Source organism: Atta colombica, unplaced genomic scaffold (genome assembly GCF_001594045.1).
Source record: "Atta colombica isolate Treedump-2 unplaced genomic scaffold, Acol1.0 scaffold47, whole genome shotgun sequence".
NCBI classification, from domain to species: Eukaryota; Metazoa; Arthropoda; class Insecta; order Hymenoptera; family Formicidae; genus Atta; species Atta colombica.
Window position 1 is genome coordinate 2,164,054 of NW_017259536.1, and position 13,474 is coordinate 2,177,527.

Consider the following 13,474-nt stretch of genomic DNA (forward strand, 5'->3'; position numbering starts at 1 on the left):
AATTTAAAAAAGTGTAAGATTATTTTAAATCTAATTTCAGATAACCTAAAGATTTTACCAATAGCTGTTTGACATCGTAAATATAAAATTAAACATTAACATTTTCCCAGAAACAATTCAAGCCGCATTAAATGTCGCATAAATTAAAGTATAACTTCATGCAATTATTATAGCTCCAGTGCAAATTTTTCGTATATCACTAGTCAATTTGAACTTGAATTATCATGTTAATAAAATAATTAGTGCCTAAAATTATCTGTTAAAAGCATAAAAAAAAACCAAAATTTTGTTGAGGAACATAAAGCATGGCGTAGAGCTTAATTATATAACGCATGCTCGCGTCAAAAATAGCATATACATTATAACGTAATATATTAGTTTTACATTGGTACGCAACACATATCGTTGAAACTTTGGCTATGATCTATTTGATGTTACAAATGTTTCGAAGCATCCTTCCTTTTATTAGTTTCAATTACAAATATTTTGAAATATTCTTTGATTATTTAAGGTAGTTCTTTAATAAAGTGCCGAAAAATTGGGATGCCTCGCCAGGGCCCACTCAAAATTACAAATGTCTGCATAATTTGGATAAAATATACATTAAAACTACATGCATATCTTAATGAAAGTATGGAACATACGCTAATAAGAGCTGCATCTTCATCGAACGAAAACAAGATGAGATTATATTTATTTTTCGAGATTAAATTTATATGCAAATTTATGCACATAAATATCTTTCTAGAATGGCCGTTGATCTATTACTTTTTGTGACCATTAAAATCATAATTTTTTTAAACTATTTACAACTATTATTTGTTTTTTAATAAAGTCTACGATAAGATTTGTATGCAGTTAATCAAAGAAGTGTCTGCGAGCCTTATCTGTCACTAAGTTATACATGAAAGATTACATTTTCAACATTTTTTTCTCTCTTAGTTCATCGTTAACCTGCCGTAGAATTTTGCACACGTCAATTTCGGTATTTTAACTTCATTAAATGAAAAAATTAAACATTTTTATGGTAACTTGATTTACTAAAAAATTACTTTAATTAGTAAAATTTTTTCTTCTGATAATTGGTTAATCAAATGCTTCGAACATTTGTAATACTAATGCCTACTTCAATATAAATTAAATTTTATCTTGATTCAACTAATCCTTCATCTTCTTTTAGTTTCTGAAAGAATTAGAAAAAAAAATAAGAAGAATAAGTTGAATAAAGATTAAAATTAATCATTGATGAAAACGAGCATAAATGGACCACAGTCTTTAACAACCGTCGGTATTCTTGGTCACGTTTTTTCCAATATATATTCATGTACAAACGATCTCCTTCTTCTGGGATATACGATACTTGCGGCAAGCTTCAGGACAGTGACGTTCCAGGTAGCGCCTTTGCGAGAAAGCCTTAAAGCAGACACCACAGCGCCACTGCCACTGATGATGATTACGTGTCCTCTGATGTGCGCGAAGATTCGAGCTGTAATAATCCCAAGAAGATTAATTAGTCACATAACGACATTTCTTGATTAATAATTAACATTCCAAACAGTGACAATTGAACAGAACGAAAAGTGATAGAATTAAATGTGCATTAAGTTTTCTCATCCTAGAGAGATTTTCATAGGTTTAATTCAGCTTTTTAATATTTAACTAAAACTTTTGTTTCTTCTTACCAAAATAATTACCAAAGAGAGCAATTCTTAATTTATTTAGATTTCTCGTCAATGGAATAAAATCCGAGATCGCGTTCCTACGTCAAAGGCGGTATTCATAATCAGATCTTATATTCAAGATCGTCTTAAGAAATCACAAATCAATCAGAAGACTGCATTAACGTCTTAAGACATTACTTAAGACGGTCTTGGAATAAGACTCGACTATACCAGCCAAAGTCTTAAGTTTAGGCAGGGAGTCTTGTACATACCGATCAGCGAAGGACTTGTGGCAAACTGGACATTCGAAGGGCCGCTCGCCTGTATGTAGACGCAAATGGCCCTTCAACACCCACGGCCGGTCAAAGCTCTTGTGACAATACGGACAATAGTGCATCGTTTTATTTTTCTTCCAGCCTTCCCGAGTGGATGTCGTTTTACCCTCAGCTGCATTCGTCGACTCGTGCTTCTGTTTCGGCAGTAAATACAAAGTCTGCGAGAGGGTCTGTGTTTCGCAGCCGTTGATCATATTTGGATTTATCGTGCCAGTGATTTTTTCTGCATCTATCGTCTGCGTCGCCGAACCTGCCGATTCCTCTACCTTGGAGGAAAATCGTGACACATCATCGAGCAATATCGTCGATATTTTCTCACTATTATCCTTTATGTGTCCGTCGATCGATGCATCATGGTGTACATTCTCAAAATTTTGTCCATCTAAATTCAACTCTGCGTCAAATGGCGCGCCGTTGTTCTTGTGGAAGCTGTAACGGGTTACAATAGGGAGTCCGGAACAGGTCCAGATATTGCTCGTCTTGGATGTCGTCTCTTTCGTATGGTTCTTTCGCTTGAGATTCGTGGACGGTGGTAGCCACGGGAATTCGGACTCTGCAAAAATTGATTTTCTTTCATCTGAAGCAAGCACGGCATATTTGCTATCGGAATAATTGAGATTTAAAGCGTTTCTAGAAGAGATTTATTATTACTTCGAACAGTAGAAAGTAATGCTGTAATAAGTGAACAAATTGAAATAAGTTTTGACAGAAATTCGTTCTACATAAAATTAAAATTCATTTATTACAGTTGTCAGTAATTAATCTCGAAGTATTAAAATACGTCTTTCTTGTGTTTAACGAAAAAAAATATTTTTCTTTCCCGTCAACTAGCAAGATAAACAAAGATATTGGTTAAAACAAGAAAATTGTAGAAATTTTTCATATGTTCGTTTTATTACATCGTTACTATATACTCGTTTAGTTTATATATTCGTGAAAAAGAATTTTCGAGATTTATTTCTCAACAACCTTGACGGAAAAAAATTTTTACGAAAAAGTATAGAAAATAGATTGAGACAAGATCTTAGAAATTCTTAATTTAGATATTCGTAGTGGGACGAAGAGTGGCGTTGTTCCGAGGATTTCTTGATTTTTCAAACGAACGACGCTACTCTTTATCTCACTACGAATATTTATGAATGAGAATTTTTAAGATCTTATCTCAATCTATGTAGTTTTTCGTAAAAATTATTTCGTCAGGAAAGTAATTTCTATCAGAAATTCGAGATAATCGAAATTGATCACGTGAAGATAAGACACGCGAGGCATGATACCTACGGACTGTTTATTATTGTGATGACAGTCAAGGTTGAAGTAACGATTTCGAGCAATTCGTAATTTCAACAATGCCTTAGAGAAACAAATGGTGAGCAATTGTTAAAACATTATGCCTAAATGATCTTACAACGATGCAAGAAAATATATCTTTGTAAAAGTAGAAATGCTTTCATAAAAGGATATACCTTCGTTAGATTTGTCTGTCTTGTGATATCGTGCCATTGACCTTAGCAAACAACGCGGCATATTCCTTGAGATAAATTCTGTAATTTTCTATCATAAGGAGTACGTTTCGCAAGGAGTACGGAGAACTTCTTGAGCTTCTACTACAGCAGCAAAACACAGCAAAATGGCACTGCCCGACTGGCGACTGCCGTGCATTCGATTGGCTTTTGTTTTTTTCAAGCAGTAGCGTAGTTTCGAAACCACTCGACAAAAAATTATGATCACTAGGATAATTTACGAATTATCAATTTTTTTTATATTCGATAGTTTTTTTACATCTGTACGATTTCTCGGATACTCGCGTGTTTAAAAGACATCTATGATATGACATCTTTTAGATATGCGTACATATTATATCTGTTTAGATTAATAAATTAGTGTTATTCCATCTCGTTTAAAATAATTATTGTAAAATGATAAGACTAACATCACTTATCTCTAACAATATTGTTTCTTTATGTTTGTCAATTTCAACAAATAGAAATCTTTATCATTCTATATATTGAGTTTCATGTATTTTAAAATTTTTGTTCCAATCTATTAGATGTTCCTGTAAAATTTTCATGCTGGCTGAAAATTTTGATAAAGAAGGACTGATAAAATTGATATTAAGGAAGATTGATCGAGTTGTGTTGAATGCGTATCGCGGTCATCATCTAAATTTTGTACCTCATTTTTTAATATTTTATATTATTACTTAATTTAATATAAGTAACATTTAATAATAAAAATATGAAACAAATGAGATTAGTCATAAACAAAAAAGTTTTAACAGGTTATACCTTTTATTTTGTGCTAACAATAATTTAAAAAATGTAGGTACAACTGACATAATTTTTATTAGTATAATATAATATATATAACTGATTATACATATAGGTATATACCTATACATGTATAATGTAATTACACAATTTTATTCTAAATTTTTATATTCTTATAAAAGATGATTTATTGTGTAAAAAAAAAAAAGATTAAATCGATACTTTAATAAAATTTAATAATTTTCATAAATTGTATCATCACAAGATTAGACTGATAATTGATATAATAGTAAAGTGTTAATAATTAATACGAGTACAAATAATTGCAAAAATAAATTCACGTCAGTTTTATTTCAATATCCGTATCTTTTTATTATTGATACTTTTACTAAATAATTATAATAATCTTTTTTTTTTTCTAAATTATTAAAATTGGATATTAATTAATGATTTCTTTTATTAATCTTATCCTTGATAGAAATTTTTTACTAATATTGTAATGAATAATAACAAAATATTATTTAATTGCATATTGAAATTGCATATTGAATCTGTATCAATTAACCCATTTTCAACATTAATATTTCATTAAGAGTTTATTAACATTTAATTATTAAAATATTAAGATTATAAAGAATTCAGTAAATTTCAAAATAAAAATGCAATGAATGCAATTTATTTAATGAGTTCATACCGTGGAGACACTTGCGTTAATCTAGAGATTATTTGTAGGATGCGTCTTGTAGACTATCTAATGAGCACCTTATTATGTTCTATATATATCCACTGGCCATTCAATATTCAAATACGTAATCTTTTTAATTATGAAATTTATTATTTTGCAAGATTGAAAGATTTCATAAAATATTACTACATTCATTAATTTACTTTGTAAAGAAATACAATCGTGTCTCTTATTAAATATGTGTATACGAAAATCATGTACAAATATAAATGATAACATATTTAGACTTCGATTTTATAGACCTGATCGGTTATATATAGAGGGCTTGACTAAATTTTACATGCGAGAAACAACATCACCTAAGGCAGTCCTAAAAAGAAATTTTTATAAATATATTCAACGCTTTTCATTACAGTGTGAACTGATTTTCTTATTTTCCAACAGATTTCAGTTGGAAAAATAATATTATCAGTATTATTTTTCATTTATTAATTCCAATTTATTAATTCCATTTTAATTCTTACTGCTTCTTTCTATTCGATAATTTTCATTAATAAATATGTGAAAAGAAAAAAATTTTTCTTTCCAAATATTTTTATTAATTTTCATTTCTTTTAAAATATTTTCCTTACAATTTATAGTATTTCAATATATTTTAATGTTACAACTTACGCTAATAAATCTGTAAAAAATATATGTTTTGTATTATACTTTTCATTTTTTTCACGTATTTTTAAAAATTATCTTTAGGGGGGATTCAGCATAAACCAGTCTTCAATTTCTTTGAATAAATCTGTAAAGATATTAAATATATTAGCCTTATTTTTCGTTATTTTTTATTAGAATTTATAATATATATTATTATAAGTATCGGTACTAAAAGTATCATTTATACTAAAATATATTCAACAATATTTTAATCATTTTCATTTCTCATTTTCACAATTGATTTTAACAATTTCAGAAATTTATTTTTATCAAGGATATTTTTAATAAATGAACTTTCAAAGGAAGTATGATTTAGAAGATGCTCAGAAATAAACTTAGGCAACTATTTGCTTAAATTATACTTCATACATTATGTTACAATCAATCTCATAACTTAATTTGTTATTGATTTGTTAAAAAAATTAAACATATAATAATAGATATTTTCAAATATAAAGAAATATAAAATTTCAAATATATTTTCAAATATAATCTCCAATGTTCATTTGCATAAACATCTGTAACAATATAATAAATATAATAGAAAATAAATAGAAAATATCTATATAAAAAAAAAATCTTAAGTAATACATTCGATAATTCTTTCTTATATTTTATCACAACAGGTATCTATTAATATATGATTTATAAAAGTATAATTATAAAAGTATAATTTTTGGATGCGATTTACCTTAACGCTATAAATGTTTGAAGCATTTGATCGATCAATCAGAAGAAACAGTTTTATTAATTGTCCAAGAATATTGTAGTATTAAGTGATCGTATTGTCAGCCTCTGTGTTGTCAGCATCGACCTTTGAGTGTCTTAATAATTGCTGTGTGATGGAAACAAGGAACTAAGTATAAACGAATATATTCGGATTTAACGTCTCAGAATCATTTCAAACAGCATCGCGATCGGTTCAAGATACGTGTTTTCCCCTTTTAAGATACAAAAATATATCTGAGCCTTTATATATACTTATAAAAACTTTCGTTTATTGTAGTGTGAGTACTCTTTTTTATTTTTTTATAAAATTTGTGTACATCCGATTTTCCTAACATTATTTTTTAATGAACATTATTTTTAATGAAGTTAAATATATTTATAATTATAACGTAATTATTTTTAATCAAATTATTTACATTTTGTATAATATTTAAAATATATTTTTTCCGACAAAATATTTTAATATTTAAGAAACGTAATATAATACATTTATTAAATATGTAATATATTACATTTAAATATTTAAATATTTAATTCTTAATATTAATTTCAAGTTTTAATATATTTATAAAAATTTAACATTTTAAAATATAGTATTTATTAGAATTTCATTTATATTATATGTGTATCCATTTTTTGCTGAGCTTATTAATTTCAATTTTTATTTCGAGAGATTTAGTAATGCATTTGAATACTAATATATTTAAAGAAAATATACATTTAATTTATCTAAAAATTAAATTTTTGCTTTTTGCATTATGTTATATTTATTTGTGTTGTGATGTATGTGAACTGGATGAACATATATAATATTTTATGTTATAAGATAGAATGTTGTACGTTAATTTCTGATTCTGATGATAAATTCTTTTTAAGTTTCTAAAGAACTTTTTTGTAATACTATTTATTATTATAAAATTTATTAATTTACAAAAGAAAAATTTAACATAAAATCTCTGAAAACAGAATTTGGAATATGCTCAAATTTTATTTAATTTCCTCATTCCAATTATGATTACGTTTATTATTACATCGCAAACATTAAATTCATTTTTAAGATCCATTTACTTATATCACCATATCACGAGAAAAGTAATCTTTTCGATAGTAAAGCGACTAAAAGTGTAGAGTTTATTAATGACGCTTATATTCAACTTTATAAAATAATAATTGAAAGAGCAATAATTAATAAATTTGAATTTGTCTTATTACAAATCAAATTTTAATATTAATCAAATTTTGATATCAAATTTTAATTTGTTTTTGTTTACAGGTTATGCGTCGTTTTATAGTACTATTATTTATATACAGTTTTTTATATCCTTGTTCATTTAATGGTAAGATATCCTGACAAGACAAAAATTTTATTCTTATTCTTAACTTTTTCTTAATTTATTTTTAATTAACTTTTTTTAATACATATCTACCTTTTGTTCGAAGTTGTGCATCGCACTAACGCAAAATATACATCAATCTAGAATTACATCACTTCTTTACATGTATTCCGAAATACTGAAAAATGAAAATTGTGTTTTATAAGGATTGGACTCCAATTTTAAAACACAAAAATGTCAAAATCTGCACGGTAAGAATTCATTCATATGCAACAATGGGCAATGTATATTACTCTCCTATAAATGTGATGGAACTGACGACTGTACAGATGGCTCGGATGAAGAAGACTGCGACGATTATAGCGACGTGAGTATTATACAGCTCGTGTTATTTGTTGAAAGTAAGATTTTTTTAATTTTACCGATTTTAAATCTGCGATATAGATATTTTTAAGATAGATTATATACACAGCTTCTCTTATTACAATTAAATCACACATTATGCATTTTGAACCTTTCATTTAAAATTTTCTTTCAAAAATCTGAAACTACAGATATGTATAATCAGTAATTTTAGTCGGCATATTTTTCTTTCGCTAAATAATAATAGTTTACTCCTTTTTAAATTTCATTTTTGTTAATTATTTAATTAATTTTATTGATGAATAGTTTTCTTAAAAAAAATTCTTTAGTCTTTTAGAAAAATTTTTTTAAATAATGCTTCATCTTTAAATCTTTATATCTCAGTGCAATAAGAAGTATAACTCGGTTTGTAGTATAGTAATTTGCTTAAGTTATACCAAAGCCTGAATAAAGTTTAATCGAAAAGATAATGACTTATTTCTTAACTGTTTAATGTACGTTAGAACGCGCAACATAATATAGGTGTACGCAATATTAAACAACTTTTTTCTGTTATCTTACAATTAGTCAAATTCTTCCATCAAATGCTCCAAACATGAATATAAATGCAAAAGTAATAACTGCATACCGATAGCAAAGTTCTGTGACGTAATACAAGATTGTCTGGATGGAAGTGATGAGTACGACGATTGCGTGAAAGATGTAAGTGAATCGGCGCAAAATTTTACATTTATTATTAATAATTATCCCCATTTCTTTTTTTATTTGCATTATTTTTCTCGAGTAGTAATTGTCAATTTTGTTTTTGTTGTCACAGTTAAATTGCAGTGGCAGATTCCAGTGTGCTGACGAACATTGCGTATTTCATGATTGGGTTTGCGACGGTAACAAGGATTGTCCCGACGGCAGCGACGAATGGAATTGCAGTAATTTTTTATAAATATAGATTGTTTACTAATAACGATAGGATAATAAAAATTATATCTTATCATATAATGAAAGACTTTCTTTTATACATTTTTTTGCAATTTTTCAGACGCAAATAAAACATCATCCGCGAGTTATTGTAAAATAGAAAATTCCCAATATTTGTGTGAAAATCAACTATGCATACCTCTTAAATTAGTATGCAATGGAAAGGATGACTGTGGCGATAAATCAGACGAAGCCGGTTGTGAGTTATACATATTTCAATATATTTTAATTGGTGCATTAATTTTTTTGGAACAAATTGTAATTATATTGTCCTTTATTTTAATACGTTTAAATCTTTCGTGATTTGTTATATTGTTAAATTATATTTAATTTTTATTTTTATTTAGGTACATCCAGTTGCTCGGTAAAATGTGATCATGAATGCAAACAAACTCCTAAAGGAAGTATATGTTTCTGTAAACCGGGTTATAAATTACAAAATGATAACCGTACTTGTATAGGTAAAATTGCAATAAACAAAAGCAATAATAACGAAAATCATGTCCCATTTATCTAACAAATCTAATTTCTGTTTCGCAGATATCGACGAGTGTCAAATTTATGGTGTATGCGATCAAGAATGTATAAATACTCCAGGATCGTATAGTTGCAGGTGTCAAACGGATTATTTCTTGCAGCAGGATAAAAAAACCTGCAAAGCGATTGGTAAATTATAATAATTTGCAAATATGTGTAACATATTGATTGACATTAGACTTTATAAAAATACGAATTTTTCTTTAAAATTTAGCTGGCGAGGCTACGATAGTCTTCTCTGCAAAAACAGAAATTGTTGGCATGTATCTCGATTCGCAAATAAACTTTATAATTGCGAAACACTTAAATCGTGTGATCGGTGTTGCTATGAACGGCGACCACACATATTGGTCGGATATTGAAGAAGATAGAGAGGTTATTGTAAGAAGTACTCCTCAAAATAAACACGAAGTCATTGTGATGATGGGTAAGCGCGCATGGTGGTTGCTGGAATAACGGCAATTATCACGAATTATATAATAATACAATCAAAATTTTTTTGAATCGATTTGATGATTTTTTTTTACAGAACTAAAATATGCATGAATAGAAAATCCCAGTGTTTCCGTTTACAAAAAAATCATACAAAAATAAAAAATTACTAATTTTTACGTGAAATATCAATATGGAATATTTCAAATAAAATTTTCAATTTTCATTAGTCCTGTAATGTAAAAATAGTTAATATTTATAAATAACATTATTAATACATATAGCTTAATATTGATAAATAACATTAATATTTATTCTTTTTTAACTATCATGCCTTAAAATTTTCTTGTATTATTAATTATTTTTACATTACAAGAAAAACGTAATTTGAAATGTTCTAATAAGCTATTAGAAGAGAATCAATTTTATTAAATTAGAGATAATAACATCTGTTTTGATTATTTATTGGTCCATGTACTTTCGAAATTGCAATTAAATTAATATTCAAAATACTAATTTGTATAAAAAAGACAGAATGTGTATTTTTTTCTTTGAATATTCTTTAAATCTCGTGGAGAGAAATCTCACTCAAAGAAATTGAAAATTGAGCCAATTTTGAAAAAAGAGTGAAAATATGGTTACTTGTTCAAGAGTGACAGATTTTCACTCTTTTTAAAGTGAGATTCACTTCTTTGGAGCGAATCTCATTTCAAAAGAGTAAATCTTACTTTAAAAAGAATAAATAAAAGAATAAATAAAAATCTAGCACTTTTGAACAAGAGTATTTTCATTTCTTTTCTTTTCTTTTCTGTTCTTTTTTCAAGAACACTGACAATTTTCAATTTCTTTGAGTGAGATTTCTCTCCACGAGATTTAGAAAATATTCAAAGGAAAAAATACACATTTTGTCGTTTTTACATAAATTAGTATATAATTTTGAATATTAATTTAATTGCAATTTCGAAAGTATATGGAGTAAACAATCAAAGATATTATTATCTATAATTTAATAAAATTGATTCTCTCGAGTGAGATTTCACACCACGAGATTTAGAGAATAAGTATTTTATAGAACAATCAATTTTTAAATAAAGATTGTACATTGTAATTTTCTATTTTATATATATTTTCTACAAATTTGCTACATTTATTGTATAAAGGTTTGAAGGAGATATCGGCGATAGCTGTGGATTGGATCACACAAAATATATATTTCACGGATACCGGTTACAATCGTATCGGAGTTTGCAAAGACGATGGCACATATTGCACCATATTAATCAATGATACTGATAAACCTACAGGACTTGCTTTATTACCAACTCATGGGTAAATATAACAAATTTTATTATTTTTTAATAATTTAACAATCTTATAAAAAAATCAGGAGAAAAAGAGAAAGAAAAAAGGTAAATTCTTATTAATTGATTTATTATTGTATTTTTTGTTTTACTATAAATGGAATTTAATTAATATTATTTTATAAAGTGCTGATAAGATAATTGTTATTTTCAATATTTAACCAAATTAAATTAAATTTTTTTAATTTTTGAAGCTAGAATTATAACATTATGACATAAATTTAAATAGAAACATATTAAGCATATATTACATTTATAGGAAAATGTATTGGTGTGATTGGAGTTCTAATCCACATATAGCAGTTGCGGGAATGGACGGCAAAAACATCCGTATATTCGTCTCTACAAACTTAAAAGCGCCACAAAGTCTAACTATTGACTATCCGACTAATCGATTATATTGGGCGGATATCAAGTTAAAGAAAATCGAAACAATACGCTTAGACGGAACCGATCGAAGAGTTATTTGTTTCTTTTTTTATTATAAAACATTTTACAGTATAATATTATATATATTGAGAGTCTACGATATATATTTATATAATTTAATTATTCGCAGGTTGTACTACACGATATAATAGAAGACCCATTCTCATTGGCGGTCTTTGAAAATAAATTGTACTGGAGCGACTGGGAATCCAAATCAGTAGAGTCCTGTAATAAATTTACTGGAAAGGATTGGAATATCTTACATCTTGGTCAACATTCACATTTCAGTGTGCACATCGATCACTCAGCAATAAAGCCCAAAGTATGCAGTTGTATTATGAAGTTACTTTTACTTTGTGAAAAATATGTCAAAAGTTTGCATTATCTTTTAAATTAAATTTCAGGTTGATAATCCATGTCATTTTAATCCGTGTTCTGAATTGTGCATGCTAAATCAAGAGAACGGATACACATGCGCTTGTACTTTGGATAAAAAATTAAATGCCGATAATCATACTTGTCAAGGTAAATTCGTTAATAAAAGGAAAAATATTAAATCTTTAGGACAATATATATTCTACATTAAATTTGGAATGTTAATAATAACAACGAATACTTATCATATATTCTTAAATATTCTTAAATAAACTATATATTCTTAAATAAATATGAGATGAAACTATAATTTTAGAGGTGACGAAGAATTTGCTGATTCTTCATGATACGATATTTACAAACTATTATCATGGAATGTTGGGAAAACTGAAAACAAGAATAGCCTCGAAAGTATTACTTCCTCAGGATATAGTATCTGATCCGACCTCTGGTATATGAATGAATTGCTATTTCATCAAAAATATTACAAACGCCAGTCTAACACAGTCGATCTTTAATGTTAACTCTTACAATTAAAACTTATTTAGGCCAAGTAATATGCTATATAATGACGGAACGATTTGAGAAAGCCATCGTACTCTTCGATCCAGTCAGCGATACTTTTAAAAACACCATATTGCACAATGTTTCTTATTTTAGCATGGCATTTGATCATGTTGGTAATAATTTGTATATGACAAATAAACCAAGCAGCTCTATCAATGTATACAACGTAAAAACCCTGGCAATGACGGTTTTTTATTTTAAGGAATATGTTCCTTATTATATTACATTAGTACCTGAAGAAAGGTATGGTGTTGAATTGATTACATTATTATTATTTACAAAATAATTATTAGTGTTTAATAACAAAGCAGTAAAATAAAATATATACTCTCTAAATCTCTCGTGAAGTAAAATTTCATTTAAAGAGACTGCAAATTTAGCCTGTCTTGAAAAAAGAATGAAAATACAACCTCTTGTTTAAGTGCAGATTTTAATTCTTTTTAAAGTGAGATTTACTTTAGGAATGATGAAATTTACTCCGAAGAAGTGAAATCTCAATCCCTTTTGTGGAATGAGGTTTCATCTACTCTGGAATTATATTTCAAAAAAAGGCTTGAGATTCCTTTGAAGTGAATCTTATTTCAAAAAAGTAAATCTTATTCTAAAAAAATCTGCCATTCTTGCATAAGAGTGATCGTATTTTCACTCTTTCAAGGTTAAATTTTCAATCTCTTCGAATGAAATTTCATTCCACGAGATTAGAAAGTAATGTTTCA

The 13,474-nt window shown here is 27.3% G+C and overlaps 2 protein-coding genes across 2 annotated transcripts in view; one reads left to right on the top strand and one right to left on the bottom strand.

The window, feature by feature from the left end:
• Nucleotides 1–1,320: 1,320 nt before the first annotated feature.
• On the bottom strand, nucleotides 1,321–3,520 carry LOC108691542 (zinc finger protein 317-like). Its single transcript, XM_018199322.1, has 4 exons — nucleotides 3,460–3,520; nucleotides 2,359–2,549; nucleotides 1,934–2,232; nucleotides 1,321–1,486 (listed from the first exon to the last, which is right to left on the bottom strand). The coding sequence occupies exons 1-4, from the start codon at nucleotides 3,518–3,520 to the stop codon at nucleotides 1,321–1,323; spliced, it is 717 nt and encodes a 238-aa protein (XP_018054811.1).
• A 319-nt stretch (nucleotides 3,521–3,839) lies between these two features.
• Nucleotides 3,840–13,474, top strand: part of LOC108691445 (vitellogenin receptor) — a 19,944-nt gene continuing 10,309 nt past the window's right edge. The window contains exons 1-14 of the mRNA XM_018199197.1: nucleotides 3,840–3,843; nucleotides 7,926–8,086; nucleotides 8,650–8,784; nucleotides 8,900–9,008; nucleotides 9,119–9,256; nucleotides 9,405–9,518; nucleotides 9,598–9,723; nucleotides 9,809–10,021; nucleotides 11,187–11,355; nucleotides 11,647–11,848; nucleotides 11,947–12,138; nucleotides 12,221–12,341; nucleotides 12,508–12,642; nucleotides 12,740–13,001. Coding sequence (XP_018054686.1) covers nucleotides 3,840–3,843; nucleotides 7,926–8,086; nucleotides 8,650–8,784; nucleotides 8,900–9,008; nucleotides 9,119–9,256; nucleotides 9,405–9,518; nucleotides 9,598–9,723; nucleotides 9,809–10,021; nucleotides 11,187–11,355; nucleotides 11,647–11,848; nucleotides 11,947–12,138; nucleotides 12,221–12,341; nucleotides 12,508–12,642; nucleotides 12,740–13,001 — 2,081 coding nt within the window. The remainder of the gene's footprint in view (nucleotides 3,844–7,925; nucleotides 8,087–8,649; nucleotides 8,785–8,899; nucleotides 9,009–9,118; nucleotides 9,257–9,404; nucleotides 9,519–9,597; nucleotides 9,724–9,808; nucleotides 10,022–11,186; nucleotides 11,356–11,646; nucleotides 11,849–11,946; nucleotides 12,139–12,220; nucleotides 12,342–12,507; nucleotides 12,643–12,739; nucleotides 13,002–13,474) is intronic.